Here is a 12,736-nt window from a genome sequence, read left to right on the forward strand (position 1 = left end):
AGAGGAATGGGTGGATAGCAGATAGGTAATTTAAAGGACTTTTATCAATTATAATATTTTGCATTTATTTTTTGTTTGGAATATAAACTTAATTGAAAAGAGTTAAACTAATCAATCATACATACATATATCATTTAACTAAAGAAACAAACAGGTGTGATTTTGTAATTCAAAAGATTCTTTTCAATGATTACAAGAACACGTAAATCCAAAAGTTGCGCATCAATGTCTAACTAACAATATTATACTTCATTAAAGAACAGGAAAACAATACTATAAGTAAATTTTAATAGATCTTTGATAATAATTTTTAAGAGAAGTACTATGAAGTGATAAGTTTTTTTTGTCCGATAATATATCTCTAACTATTGAATCGAAGGAGTTCTTCATTTAATAAAATCTTCTTATATGTTCTTGAATGGTTTTAGTCTACTTTACTGCCATATTTCATCTACAACCGAAAATGTTATTTTCAAAGCTCATTAGATTTTTAAAAATATTTAATACAGTTTTTTATCTATTTTGATATCTATCAATAAAAAAAGGAAATATAATTTTTTTTCTTGGAAGTATCAACGTATGTGAATATTATCTAATTATATAATAGCCAGCTATGCTTCTTAGAATAAAGCTCATCTGTAAGTTATTTCTTCATACTCCTGTGTACTTAAGTAGTTGGATGAGAAGAAGGATAAATAATAAAAGTATAAGTTTTGGTGGTAGTATTCAGGGAGTAAGGGAGGGGACAATGGGCAATTAATTCAATATAAGAGTTATCAAAGATAGGCAATGAAATCCAGTTTAATCCAATAAATTTGTAGGAAATTATAAAAGGATTGTTAATTGAATAATAGATTTCCATAGCGTCATGTAAAGTGAAATAACAACTTGTTTTTGATGAATTATATTGAGGTTTTTTGGTGTGATTTTTATATTACAAGATTATTGGACCCGGCCAGCTGCTAGCAAGATTATGACTGCCCCTTTTTATTCTGTTTATTTCCCTTGCCCCTTGCCCCCACCTCCCTTCTCCCCGTCTGCTACATTCCAAACTAACACAACGAGTGTTTATTTCCCTTGCCCCCACTTCCCTTATCCCTTCTCCCCGTCTGCAATATTCAAAACATACGTAACGAGTAGCGGCATTTCATGCGCAAGTACCCAAACTCAGTCAGAAACTGCTAAATTCTTGCACATTCCCTTTAAGCCAGTATCCAAAGTCTGAGACTCCTAAAAATTGAATATTCGATCCATTGTCCCCTCCCTTACTCCCTGGGTAGTATTGCGGTATGGTCACTGTCAGAAGCAAAAGTAAAAGAATAGAGGGCGCATAAGCTATAAATATCTCTGCCCAAAGGGCGGGGACCCTGTCCCAATTTTGTATTGAGTCTAATAGCGTCAGAAATATAAACTAAGCAATTTGATGGCAGTCGAAAAGGGTCTTCAATTCTTTATCACTTGAGACAGGTAGTTGTCTGGTTTATTCATATATACATTTAATAGATGCTCACACTTTTATAATGTGTAGCCAGGCGTCGCTGTGCGTCAATAGCTACGCCGCTATTAACATCACCAGTCTTGTGTTTTAAAGTAAGCAAATTGGAGGCGTCTTCGAACATTTATTTTGGGTATATTCATCAATGTAGTTTGATTTTAGATGGCTCCAGTATAGATGTATCATATGTTCACTGAAGTTTACAATGCAAAGTTATTTGAAAAGTAAAATACTTTGTAGCTGTACCTTTCACTTTTTATGGAATTTTAAAAATGTTGAAACAAACTAGAAAAAAAAGAGAAGAATAAAAACTTTTAATATATACAAAAAAAACTCTGCCTTGTTAGGCTTTAGAATTGCATGGCTTAACCTAACTAACCTAATCTAACAATTAAACACAAAAACCTAGTATAATAATATTGAACTTTAGTTTTGCGGGTTTTTAAAAATAATCAAATACTTATATTATCTTTTAACATGATACAAAAATGACTAAGCAAATATTGCTTGATTCACTTCTACAATAGACAAAATGAATTAAAATGATCGCTAAAACATATATATCTTCTTTTCTTAGAAAAGTGTAATTCTATTTAAAATAAGTTAAAAATATCAAAATGAATAATACTGAACCGTTTTTAGCGGATTTTATTGCATACCAAATTAAATGTAACTAGAAAAAAAAGAGAAGAATAAAAACTTTTAATATATACAAAAAAAACTCTGCCTTGTTAGGCTTTAGAATTGCATGGCTTAACCTAACTAACCTAATCTAACAATTAAACACAGAAACCTAGTATAATAATATTGAACTTTAGTTTTGCGGGTTTTTAAAAATAATCAAATACTTATATTATCTTTTAACATGATACAAAAATGACTAAGCAAATATTGCTTGATTCACTTCTACAATAGACAAAATGAATTAAAATGATCGCTAAAACATATATATCTTCTTTTCTTAGAAAAGTGTAATTCTATTTAAAATAAGTTAAAAATATCAAAATGAATAATACTGAACCGTTTTTAGCGGATTTTATTGCATACCAAATTAAATGTAATTAACTAACTTTTTCATCAATATTATTCCACTCTGATAATTATAAATAAGAAATAAAATTAAGGAGTAATTTTAATTTTTTCAGGGAAGGTTATAACAATGACGTTGAACTATGTTGTCTCTGATTGAATTGACGCATTTTTTGTGGGGGTTTGTTAAAACTCCATTCTCCAAAAACAAGTAAAAATGTAAAGTATTTATGAAAGTATTGCTAACCATTTTAAGGTCCCTTTTTTCACACATAGATACCCAAACCTATATCTAATTACATTTGTGATGATTTAAAACTCGACCCTCTCTTATTTTGCCTATGAAAAATTTTTCTTTTTTGTAAATAGGACTAATAGAATTCAATGAAAAAATAAACACGCAGCTCTCTAGAGATATAAATCGTGAATATTACCACTCGATATTTATAGATTAGTTTATATTTACTCAATCATAAAAAATGGAGTGGGGGGGGACAATATCCCACTCCCATCCCCTGTACTTTTTCTGACTCATTTTCTGGGTGAGTAATATTTTTCTCGTGAAATATTGATTTACTATTTGAGAAGAAAATTATGTTTCATGAAAGTAAACTTATTATCAACTTTCTGTTCTTAGAGTTGGATAATATTAAGACTATGATTAAAAACTGTGAACAATTTGTGTTCTCAAATCTACTTCCAGGCAACTGTGAAGAATACAATAGAGAAGTGATTTATGGTCAAAGTGACAAGTGTGAAAACTTTATAAAATTTAGCTATGTGTAGCATGGACACATCAGTCTTTGGCCTAAAGTCAACTAGGATGAGGGGACTAATAATCCTTTCTATTTTTGTTGCAGGTAATATCATTAATATTTTGATTAAAGTTATTAAGTTTTAAGTGTTAAGTATATCATTACTTATTTCTATATGCAATGGGGTATTCCTGTCCAGTTTTTTGTTTAGGAATGAAAATTATAATATATATTATAAATATGAAAAAAGGAGATTATTTTCTTTCTTTTAGTAATTTATAAAAATTATAAAATCTTCCAAAAAAAAATAAAAATCTTCTAAAATCATACCAGGGATATAAATGAGATACCAGGGAAATAAATGAATATTTACATCCACTATTTAAGGGGTTGTTTATATGGGAATGGTCATTTTATCAAAATTACTTAGTTTATTAAGTGATTTTAATAATTAATTAACATTATTTTTACAAAAAAGGACATATCTTTAATTCTGAACTTTAAATGTATCTGCTTAAATAAATCAACAACTTAAAGTAAAATTTGCTCAGCATACATAAAAATCTGCTTGTTTTTTTAATACTCTTTCATAACTTTTAAAAATTCTATTGTTCATAGTTGGATTATGTTATTTTTCTAAATTTAATATAGTAACTTGCTTTAGCTTTTGAATAAACTGATATAATACCTTTTAAACAATTCATACACTTTAAAAATAACTTTATCTATTTTTTAGGAAGTCTTGCAGGTGACTTGATCACCTTGTCTAAGAAAAGAAACACTGGAAGCCAATGTTGTGGTGGAGATCACATTCTAAGCTGCAATCTTGCTGCTGTTAACCTTGCCTTACTTGGTGATGAATCAATCAGTCTTCCAGGAGGATTTGTTTTAGATTTTGAGAGAAATGTCAATGATGATCCCAATTCCTTCAAGTATAGCAGCAAGGATGGTGAAGCTGTAATTACTTATAATCCAAACACACAAGGTCTACATGGACATGCCCTGTCCAGCAATGGAGATTCTTATGTTATTGAGTATTGTGGCGCTATTGGTCATGTGTGGAAATCCATTGACACTGAAAATATGGAAGGAGATCATGGATTGGAATTTCCTGGACCTATAAATAGGTTGGCTCTTACTTTTGGAGAACCTGAACCCCTTCCTGAAATGGAGTCTGAACCTCTACAACTCTCATTTGGCTCATTGGAATCTGAACCAGAACTGGAATCTCCTTCTCTTCAGTTAGGAGGTCTTGAGCCTGAGTCCCCATCTCTTACTCTTGGTGGTGGAGAACCTGAGTCTGAGTTACCAGTACTCAGTCTTGGAGGTCTAGAAACTGAAGCCCCAACAACAATGGCATATGTCCCTTTGTCTGGAGTTGAATCTGTTGATGGAGGTGAGGAGTTAGAATCCCAAACACTTAACCTTGGTATTGTAGGTGAGCCTGTTGCAGAAATTACTCCTGCTGACAACACAACTGTTGTGACATACTCTGTAATGTTTTACTACACTGCTGAAGTTGCTGCTGACACAGCAGACTTAGAAGGATTCTTTGACCAAGTCATTGCAGAAACTAATGCTGGTTATGAAAACAGTGAAATTCCTCTGAGAATAAAGAAACACTGTTCTGCACAACTTCCATCATCCTTCCCAGAGCTTGGTGCTACCTCTCTACTGAATAACATTACTTACTGGAACTCAGATCCTGCCACAACAAGAAATGGAGCTGATGTTGCTGCTGTCATTTCATTGAATCTTGATTATTGTGGTGTTGCATGGTTTAACCAACTGTCAAGTGGATTCACATTTTCAGTCACCAAGAAATCTTGTGCAACAGGATATTACAGCTTTGGTCATGAAATTGGACACAACATTGGTGCGCAACACAACCCTGAAGCATCTACAAACTCACAATTTTCTTATGCTCATGGCCATTTGATTCAGCAAGGTACTGCTAACACTGGTGTAAGAACTATCATGGCCTATTCAGCAACTGGACATTCTACTAGAGTTAACTACTGGTCCAACCCAAATGTAAACCATCCTACTACTGGCACCCCTACTGGCGTTGCTGAACTTTCCAACAATGCTGCCCTTTTAACACTGAGAAGATACACTCTTGCTAGCATTGCAGATGAAACAACTGGGGGTTGTTATGCTTCTTCTACTACCTCAGCACCTGGCACCAATGCACCAACAGCCACTAATGCACCTCCGGCCACCAATGCACCAACAGCCACCAATGCACCAACACCCACCAATGCACCAACACCCACCAATGCACCAACAGCCACCAATGCACCTACGGCCACCAATGCACCCCCAGCCACTACTGCACCTACAATGACAACTGTTGGACCACCACCTTCTGGAACACCTTCAGTTGGACCTATTATATGCCGCAAAATGATAAGAGGTGTAAAAGCAAAAAAGACCAAAGCAAGTTCTGCTGAAGACTGTCAGGAAAAATGTCAAAAAGCATGGGATAAAGGCTGCATTGCTTTCAACTTCTTAAAACCAAAGTCCAGGTGCGACCTTCTCTTACTGCAACTAAAGAATGATAAGAAATACTGCTCTGGAAGACCTTGGGCTTAATTTTGTTGTTCTTTAAAGCAGATGTTAACCATTTTATCAATTTAGACTTATGATAGAAATATATTTGAACATATTTTGGCAAAATATTTGTTAATTAATTATTGTAATAATCCTTATAATAAAGTATCAGGATCTATTAGTGTCTGTCTGCATTTAAGGATCTTGCTAACTGCTGAATAGATATGGTTCTCCTTTACAATGAAGCTTGGCTTAGGTCCTGGGAATGTTTATAACGATTTTGGGGGAGGGTACCACAATCCTCCCATGAGAAATTAAAAATATTTTAAAGTGCAGCTAGATACCATCACTGTATGACTTACTGGGCTTCCCTTCATACAAGGTTGCCAAAAACTAAAATTGGAAGTGGGTGTCGACCTTTTCCTCCACTTCTCCCCCTCCACCTTAAGGTCTCTTAGAGGCCTCTAGGGGAGTTTCTAAGATCAGTTAGATATAGAAATATGTCATTGCATTGACTAAAATATCTAGGATCATAAATTGATTTTTAACTTTGTTATGCTTGTTCAAAATGATGTACATCATACTAAAAACAAATCTTTTGTATGAAAATTTAAAAATTGTTCATATTTTTATCATGTTAGCTAACGCCCCTTGCCGTTTAGGGCCAATAAAAGAGGAATCAATTATTTCACTGTTGCTATCCGTGGACAACTGTATGCAATTATTACACAAAAATATATATTTTACCTTTTATTTCCATTAGTCTCTCTCACCTCCATGTCATTTCCCTCAGCAGTACTAGCAACTCCATTAAAGGAACCAATCACGGATGCATCCACCTTCTGAAATATAAGATAATATTATTTGACTTGAGTTTTAATGCAACTCTATTATATCTATGAACCCAGTTAAGCCATTTAAGATCTTTTTATTAAATAGTTCAAAGACTACAAATTCAAAATATCTTACTTTGTATGGTGATTCTGATTGGGTGTCGGATCTTTTGTAAATTGACTCTGATTGGCTATCGGATCTCTTGTTGTATATAGATTCTGATTGGTCAGATCTTCTGTAGATGGACTCTGATTGGCTGTCGGACCTTTTATATAATGATTCTGATTGGCTGCCTGTTTTTCTGTAAGCATCTTCAGCTGATGCAGATCGTCTGTAAATGTCAGCTCTGATAGAAAAACCAAATTTTATTCATTGATTTACAAATTGATTTATTTTCTTAAGAAGACAATCTAAGAAAAAACAGAATGTAAACTCTGAAAATTTGACCTATGCCTTTTTTGGCTATTTGCTTAGATCTATTCTAAAACAGGTTTTTGCTGGAATTGAAAAACAATGAAAAACTTGTTTGTTCCTGCTAGAATAGAAGACGTCTTGTGAGTGGGTGGATGGAAGGATACGCCCACCTCCCCTAGTCTCCTCTCTCCCCTGTCTCTCCCTCTCAATTTCCATTTCTCTGCACACACACAAAATGGCGCTTAAGTTCATTTGTTGTTGTTTTGTTGACTGTTGTTTAAACCTATCTATACTTTCTACATTTATACAATTTTTAGGGGTGGGGGATTTGTTATTATATACCCTCAAAAGTATTTCTTAGTGTTACTGAACCAAATCCTTTCTGAAAATCCGACGAAAAATTAGAGGAAATCATGAACAATGTTTGGCTCTTATTCTCAAGATAAAATCTTCCTTCTGATAATCTATGGGGAGGGGGGGGGGGGAGAAAGGGTCCTTTCCTTTCTTGCAAATTTCAATAAAATATCAAAAAGCGCCACTTTGCCTGTGTTGTTGTCTCGCCCTGTCCTCTAGGAGCAAGCTACGGCCCTGTTTTCCTTCTTCAACCAGGATCCTGCGACCCCCCTCCTCAACTATGGAAAACCGTTTATCATTGTCCTAAATTAAAAAAAATATATTGTTATCCTTTAAGTATCAAATTAAGTTCTACATAAAAGGAAATCTTCATATATGTCCCTGGATGTTTTTAGTCTGTTTTATTTTTCAGTCTTTTGATGGTTTTAAGCTAATTTTCTGTTATCCCCTACCCATAGGCGTCCAAGGGGGGGGGGGGGGGGGTAATGGGGCGATTACCCCCCCCCCCCCCCCATTAAAAATTTACCCCTACCCTGGGGGTGCCGTAGGCACCTCCAGCCATTTAGGAGGGGGTATTTACCCCCCCAAACAATTTTGGGGGGGTAAATCCCCCCCCCCAAAATAAAAAATCTCTAATAAAAAAAAATTTTGCGCGCTTCGCGCGCATTTTTAATACTATATATTTATATATACAGGGGTAAATTTGGGGGGGGGTAAACTAAATTTACCCCTGCCAACAGATTTCAGGGGGGGTAATTACCTCCCCCAAGCAAATTTTACCCCCGGGGTAAAAATTTTGGGGGGGGTAAAAAAAATTTGTGGCGCGCTTCGCGCGCCATTTTACCCCCCCCAAAAAAAAAATTTTTACCCCCCCCAAAATAAAAAGCTTGGACGCCCCTGCCCCTACCCCTTCGAATAATAAGATCCTAGAACATAGGGGGAAGTCTCTGATAAAATTATATTTAGTGAAGACTGAAAAGAGATATAAAAAGGAAAAAAAAGTATTCGAAATTTTAACAGGTAATGTGAACACAGTAATAGTGTCTGACTGATTATGACGTAACAAAAAAAATTAGCCAATGAGAGGCCGTTATTGACCAATGGTAAAATTTATAGTGGCCTCTCATTGGCTAATTTTTTTTGTTACGTCATAATCAGTCAGACACAAATACTTTGTTCGGTAATGTCAATTAATCATAGACCAAAAGTATATAATGAGTCGTTATCAAAAAATCTAATGATATGAATTTCACTCTTGTGCAGTTGTATCTAATTGTTTGTCTGTCCTGATTCCTCGATGTGCAGGATTTAGGCTATTTTTTGTAAAAAGAAGTTCATTCAATATTTCTTGAGTGTAATATTTAGACAGACTGACAATGTGGTCTATAAATTAGATACTTATTGGTCAGAGAAATCTTTACAAGACTTCATTCTAGTTGATAAAGACTTGTGCATAATGTGTTTTTATACAGAACATGTATTATAGAAAAGCTTTGTTACTTTGAACTCACCTTAAACACATTCTTAGTAGCCCTAGAGCCAAGCCTTCGCAGAAAGGACATTTTCTTCTGGACATTTGGAACCTTGGGAAGTTGAGAGTTGCTGCGCGCTAATCCGCTGCTGGGGGGTGCGGGCAGCTGCGAGTTGCTCCTAATATATGTAAGACGTTAACTACTGATTTTACCAGGGAGGAAGGGGATACCGATATAAGACTGTAAATTATGTTAGTCCAAAATTTTTATTCTCTCAATCGTCGTATCGTTGTAATAGGTCATTTTTCTCTCTATATGATTCAAACCTGCTGGTGGATTAACCCTGCAAGGTCTATAATTGTGTTGTCCTTACCCTGCAGAGCACCTGTATCCGATAAAATCTAACCTAATCTGACCTAAAGTACAAAGCAAACGTACGAAAAACTCCTCCCTCTAATTATTTAAATTGATTTTATGTGCACGACTAAAATATGTATAATATATATTTGGATATTATGACAGGGAAAAATTGTCAATTTAGATTGCTATTTCCATTGTTAATTATTGGTTAGCTCGTTTATCAAGCAGGAGGGGAGGGGATAGGGTAAAGGGAATAGATGGGGGGTATAATTATTTTAGCCCGCTGTAAGTTTCACTTTTTTAGACAACATGAAAATCAAAGAAATGAATATTCATTGCTCGAGGGAAACCTCCTTGATTTTTTACCTGGTAAGGCTGGAAGTAGAATGAATATTGTTTATCTCCGCGTATCCGTTGCTAGATTTGAATTGTTGTTCATAACCTAAAAAATTAATTTTTTAAGACAAAAGATATTTTTGTCTAGGATGTTTTCGGATAGTTTCAACGCACTATGTGGGGGGCAATAGGTAAACATTACCAGCAAAACTATATTTTTGTCCTGTCTTTGCCCCATATTGTGCGAAGCATGTGAAATATATGTACTTGAATATCGTAGAAGCAATCAATTCTTTTTGAGAGTGTGCTAGCATGCTTATGTTGTACATTGCTGTCCAAGCATTCGTATTTAATCTCTCTATGTTCCCTACACGGTGACAGATATAAGTTATCTGACAGTGTACACAAGTTTTAAAAGTACAAAGACCACTAAACACTAAAATTATATCTAAAAGTTTAATTATTATTTGGGTTTAAAAACCTCTTTGAGCATTTAAAAAATCCTTTTCAACGTATTTGTAAAACATGACAAAAACCTATATGTAAAAAATATGGACTGTACAAATTGGGACCCTAAATGTAAATGTCATCACCTGATAATGCCCCTGGCACACGTTCATATCCATGGTTCGCGGCTGTGGCTGATTGGTCAAAACCATGCCCTGCTCAGAGAAAAAATACTTTAAAATTGTCTAGCAGACGAAAAAGGTCTCTACCACATGGGCCAGGTAGTAATCTGGATTATACATTTTTCTATAAAGCTAGAATGTAACTTTCCTACGCGTTAGTTTAGAGTAAATGTATTTTTGTAAGCTGCTATCATAAATAGACGAGTAAATTTTTACCATCTACTATTTGAGCATTCGATTCTCATTCATCATCCGTCCATCCGTCAAAAATTTGCATAAATGTTTTGCATATCTATTTATCTCTCACACTTTACTTATAAAGTATCTTTACCCGTGGCATTAACTAATAATATAGCGCTAATAATGGTACCTAATGCTGTAATGTCACGTGGGAATGCCATGCTCCATGAGCAGGCGCAACTTATTACAGTAAGGAATTCCGGACAAAAGACATGCATTTAAAGAGTTGATTGTCTGTTGGATGTTACTTAACCATATATCTTATAATAGTTAGTATTGCATCCAATTACAAATTGATGATGCCCTTGGGTTCTCTAGATGATGTCTTGATATTCCCGCCCCATTTAGGTATTAAAGTATCTTTCCTGTTTGTTTGATTAGCTGGCTGTTACTCCTACTAATTGTGATCTGACTATTACCATTTCTTGTAACTGATAACTGGGGTAAAGTTATTCCATTCCTGAAAGAAAATATTTTAGATATTTATTTATGAAAAAAATTACCTTTATCAAAAAGAGATGGGACATTGTAATGTAAATTTCTCCAGTATTGGTATGGTATGGCATGGTATGGTATGGTATGGTATTGTATGGTATGGTATGGTATGATTTGGTATGGTATGGTATGGTATGGTATAGTATGATATGGTATGGTATGGTATGGTATGGTATGGTATGGTATGGTATGGTATGGTATGGTATGGTATGGTATGGTATGGTATGGTATGGTATGGTATGGTATGGTATGGTATGGTATAGTATGGTATAATATGGTATATTATGGTATGGTATGGTATGGTATGGTATGGTATGGTATTTATAAATTCCACTATCTAACATCATTTGGTATACAAGAAAAAGTATACAACAAATATATGCTATGATAAGATACAAATTTAGAGAAAACATTATTTCTTATAATAATTTTATAACTATATCATAAGATATTTGGATAGCAGATGTGGATGGAAGTTAGGAAGATCATGGCACCACATTGTGACTGAACACTTTGTACCCATGACTTGGTTATAATTATCAGGTTAGAAGTTGGGTGATGGCAGCAGAAAGACAAGACAAGACAGGGTGGCTAACAGATTTATTAATTTTAGTTGGCTGATAAGTTTATATTTTTTTTCTTTTTATGCACAGGAGCTGACTTACATAGTTAATTGCAAATTCTGCAGTTAGGGTCATTGCATATTAAAGTATTTAAGGTTTCATAATTATTCTTGATTGAGGACTGTTATCAAATATTGATTGGTTAGTACAAACTAACAGTATCCAAACTTTTCCACACAAAAAATAATTTTGATTATCATCATTGGAAGTGTACATCAATTTATCTTGAATTATCTTTTGCCTAAAAACCCTGCCTATAATTGTTCTTTGGACTTTACCACATCATTTGATAGTAATATCAATATTAGAATTGTGAGTCATTGCTCACAAGGTATCTTAGGGGATAAGACAATGATGATAAATTGTTGCCAACCCAAATCGTGACTGGTCAACAAGTTTGGAAAATCAAGATTTAATAAAAGTCCCCAAAGTTTTTAAGCAAATGATTGGCTTTATAAAACTTAGGGGAGCTAGTTTAATTTATCGTTCAATGTTCCTTTTTTAGCTCCTGCTTACTTTGTTAATGTAAAAAGTAGTTTATCTGCCAAAAATATAACATTTTTGACTTTCTTGAACTATGAAGACAACTAAGTTTATCATACTAGTTATAAAATAGATATTTTATAAGTAAAACGATTAAAATTAAAACAAAAATATTTTGAAATTTATGACAATTTCACTTTTAAAACGCATTAAATAGCTCAATGAAAAAATAATAAAACTCATATTCATAAATTATTTTATTGATTTTTCCTCCAAAACGAATCAAACATTTTAAGGAAAAATTTGTATTTATGCTCTGTATAATATGTTTGTCCATTTGTCTTTTTGGAAGTATGTCTGTCTTTCTGTAAGTTTGTAAAGTCTATCTTCATGTCTGTCTACATGTATGCATTTTGTAAGTTTGTTTATCTGTTTGTCTATTTATATATCTATCTGTCTATTTTTCTGTCTGGCTATATTTTAGCTTGTAAATTTGTCTGTATCAATCTGTATCGTATGTCTATATAATTGTATATCTACATGCTTTTTTGTTCAAGTGTCTGCTTGTATGTATGTTTGTCTGTCTATCCATCTGTCTGTCCATCTGTCTATCCATCTGTCTGTCCATCTGTTTGTCTGTCTGTCTGTCCATCAGTCTGTCCTT

General features: G+C 34.0%; 3 protein-coding genes across 3 annotated transcripts in view; 1 reads left to right on the forward strand and 2 right to left on the reverse strand.

The window, feature by feature from the left end:
- The window catches only part of LOC145331048 (uncharacterized), a 456,415-nt gene extending 446,154 nt beyond the window's left edge, over nt 1–10,261 (reverse strand). Inside the window, exons 1-7 of the mRNA XM_080175663.1 lie at nt 10,196–10,261; nt 9,633–9,708; nt 8,946–9,084; nt 7,625–7,737; nt 7,199–7,300; nt 6,802–7,012; nt 6,580–6,674 (exon numbers count right to left, since the gene is read on the reverse strand). Coding sequence (XP_080031789.1) covers nt 6,580–6,674; nt 6,802–7,012; nt 7,199–7,300; nt 7,625–7,737; nt 8,946–8,996 — 572 coding nt within the window. The 5' untranslated portion in view covers nt 8,997–9,084; nt 9,633–9,708; nt 10,196–10,261. The remainder of the gene's footprint in view (nt 1–6,579; nt 6,675–6,801; nt 7,013–7,198; nt 7,301–7,624; nt 7,738–8,945; nt 9,085–9,632; nt 9,709–10,195) is intronic.
- On the forward strand, nt 3,148–5,958 carry LOC145331049 (uncharacterized). Its single transcript, XM_080175665.1, has 2 exons — nt 3,148–3,384; nt 4,016–5,958. Exons 1-2 carry the CDS (start codon nt 3,303–3,305, stop codon nt 5,872–5,874), a joined length of 1,941 nt encoding a protein of 646 aa, XP_080031791.1. The 5' UTR covers nt 3,148–3,302; the 3' UTR covers nt 5,875–5,958.
- A 561-nt stretch (nt 10,262–10,822) lies between the features above and the next one.
- The window catches only part of LOC145331126 (uncharacterized), a 46,410-nt gene continuing 44,496 nt past the window's right edge, over nt 10,823–12,736 (reverse strand). The window contains exon 9 of the mRNA XM_080175754.1: nt 10,823–10,931. Within this exon, the coding sequence (XP_080031880.1) occupies nt 10,823–10,931 (109 nt within the window). The remainder of the gene's footprint in view (nt 10,932–12,736) is intronic.

Source organism: Acartia tonsa, chromosome 11 (genome assembly GCF_053477335.1).
Source record: "Acartia tonsa isolate MP-2025a chromosome 11, ASM5347733v1, whole genome shotgun sequence".
Taxonomy (NCBI): domain Eukaryota; kingdom Metazoa; phylum Arthropoda; class Copepoda; order Calanoida; family Acartiidae; genus Acartia; species Acartia tonsa.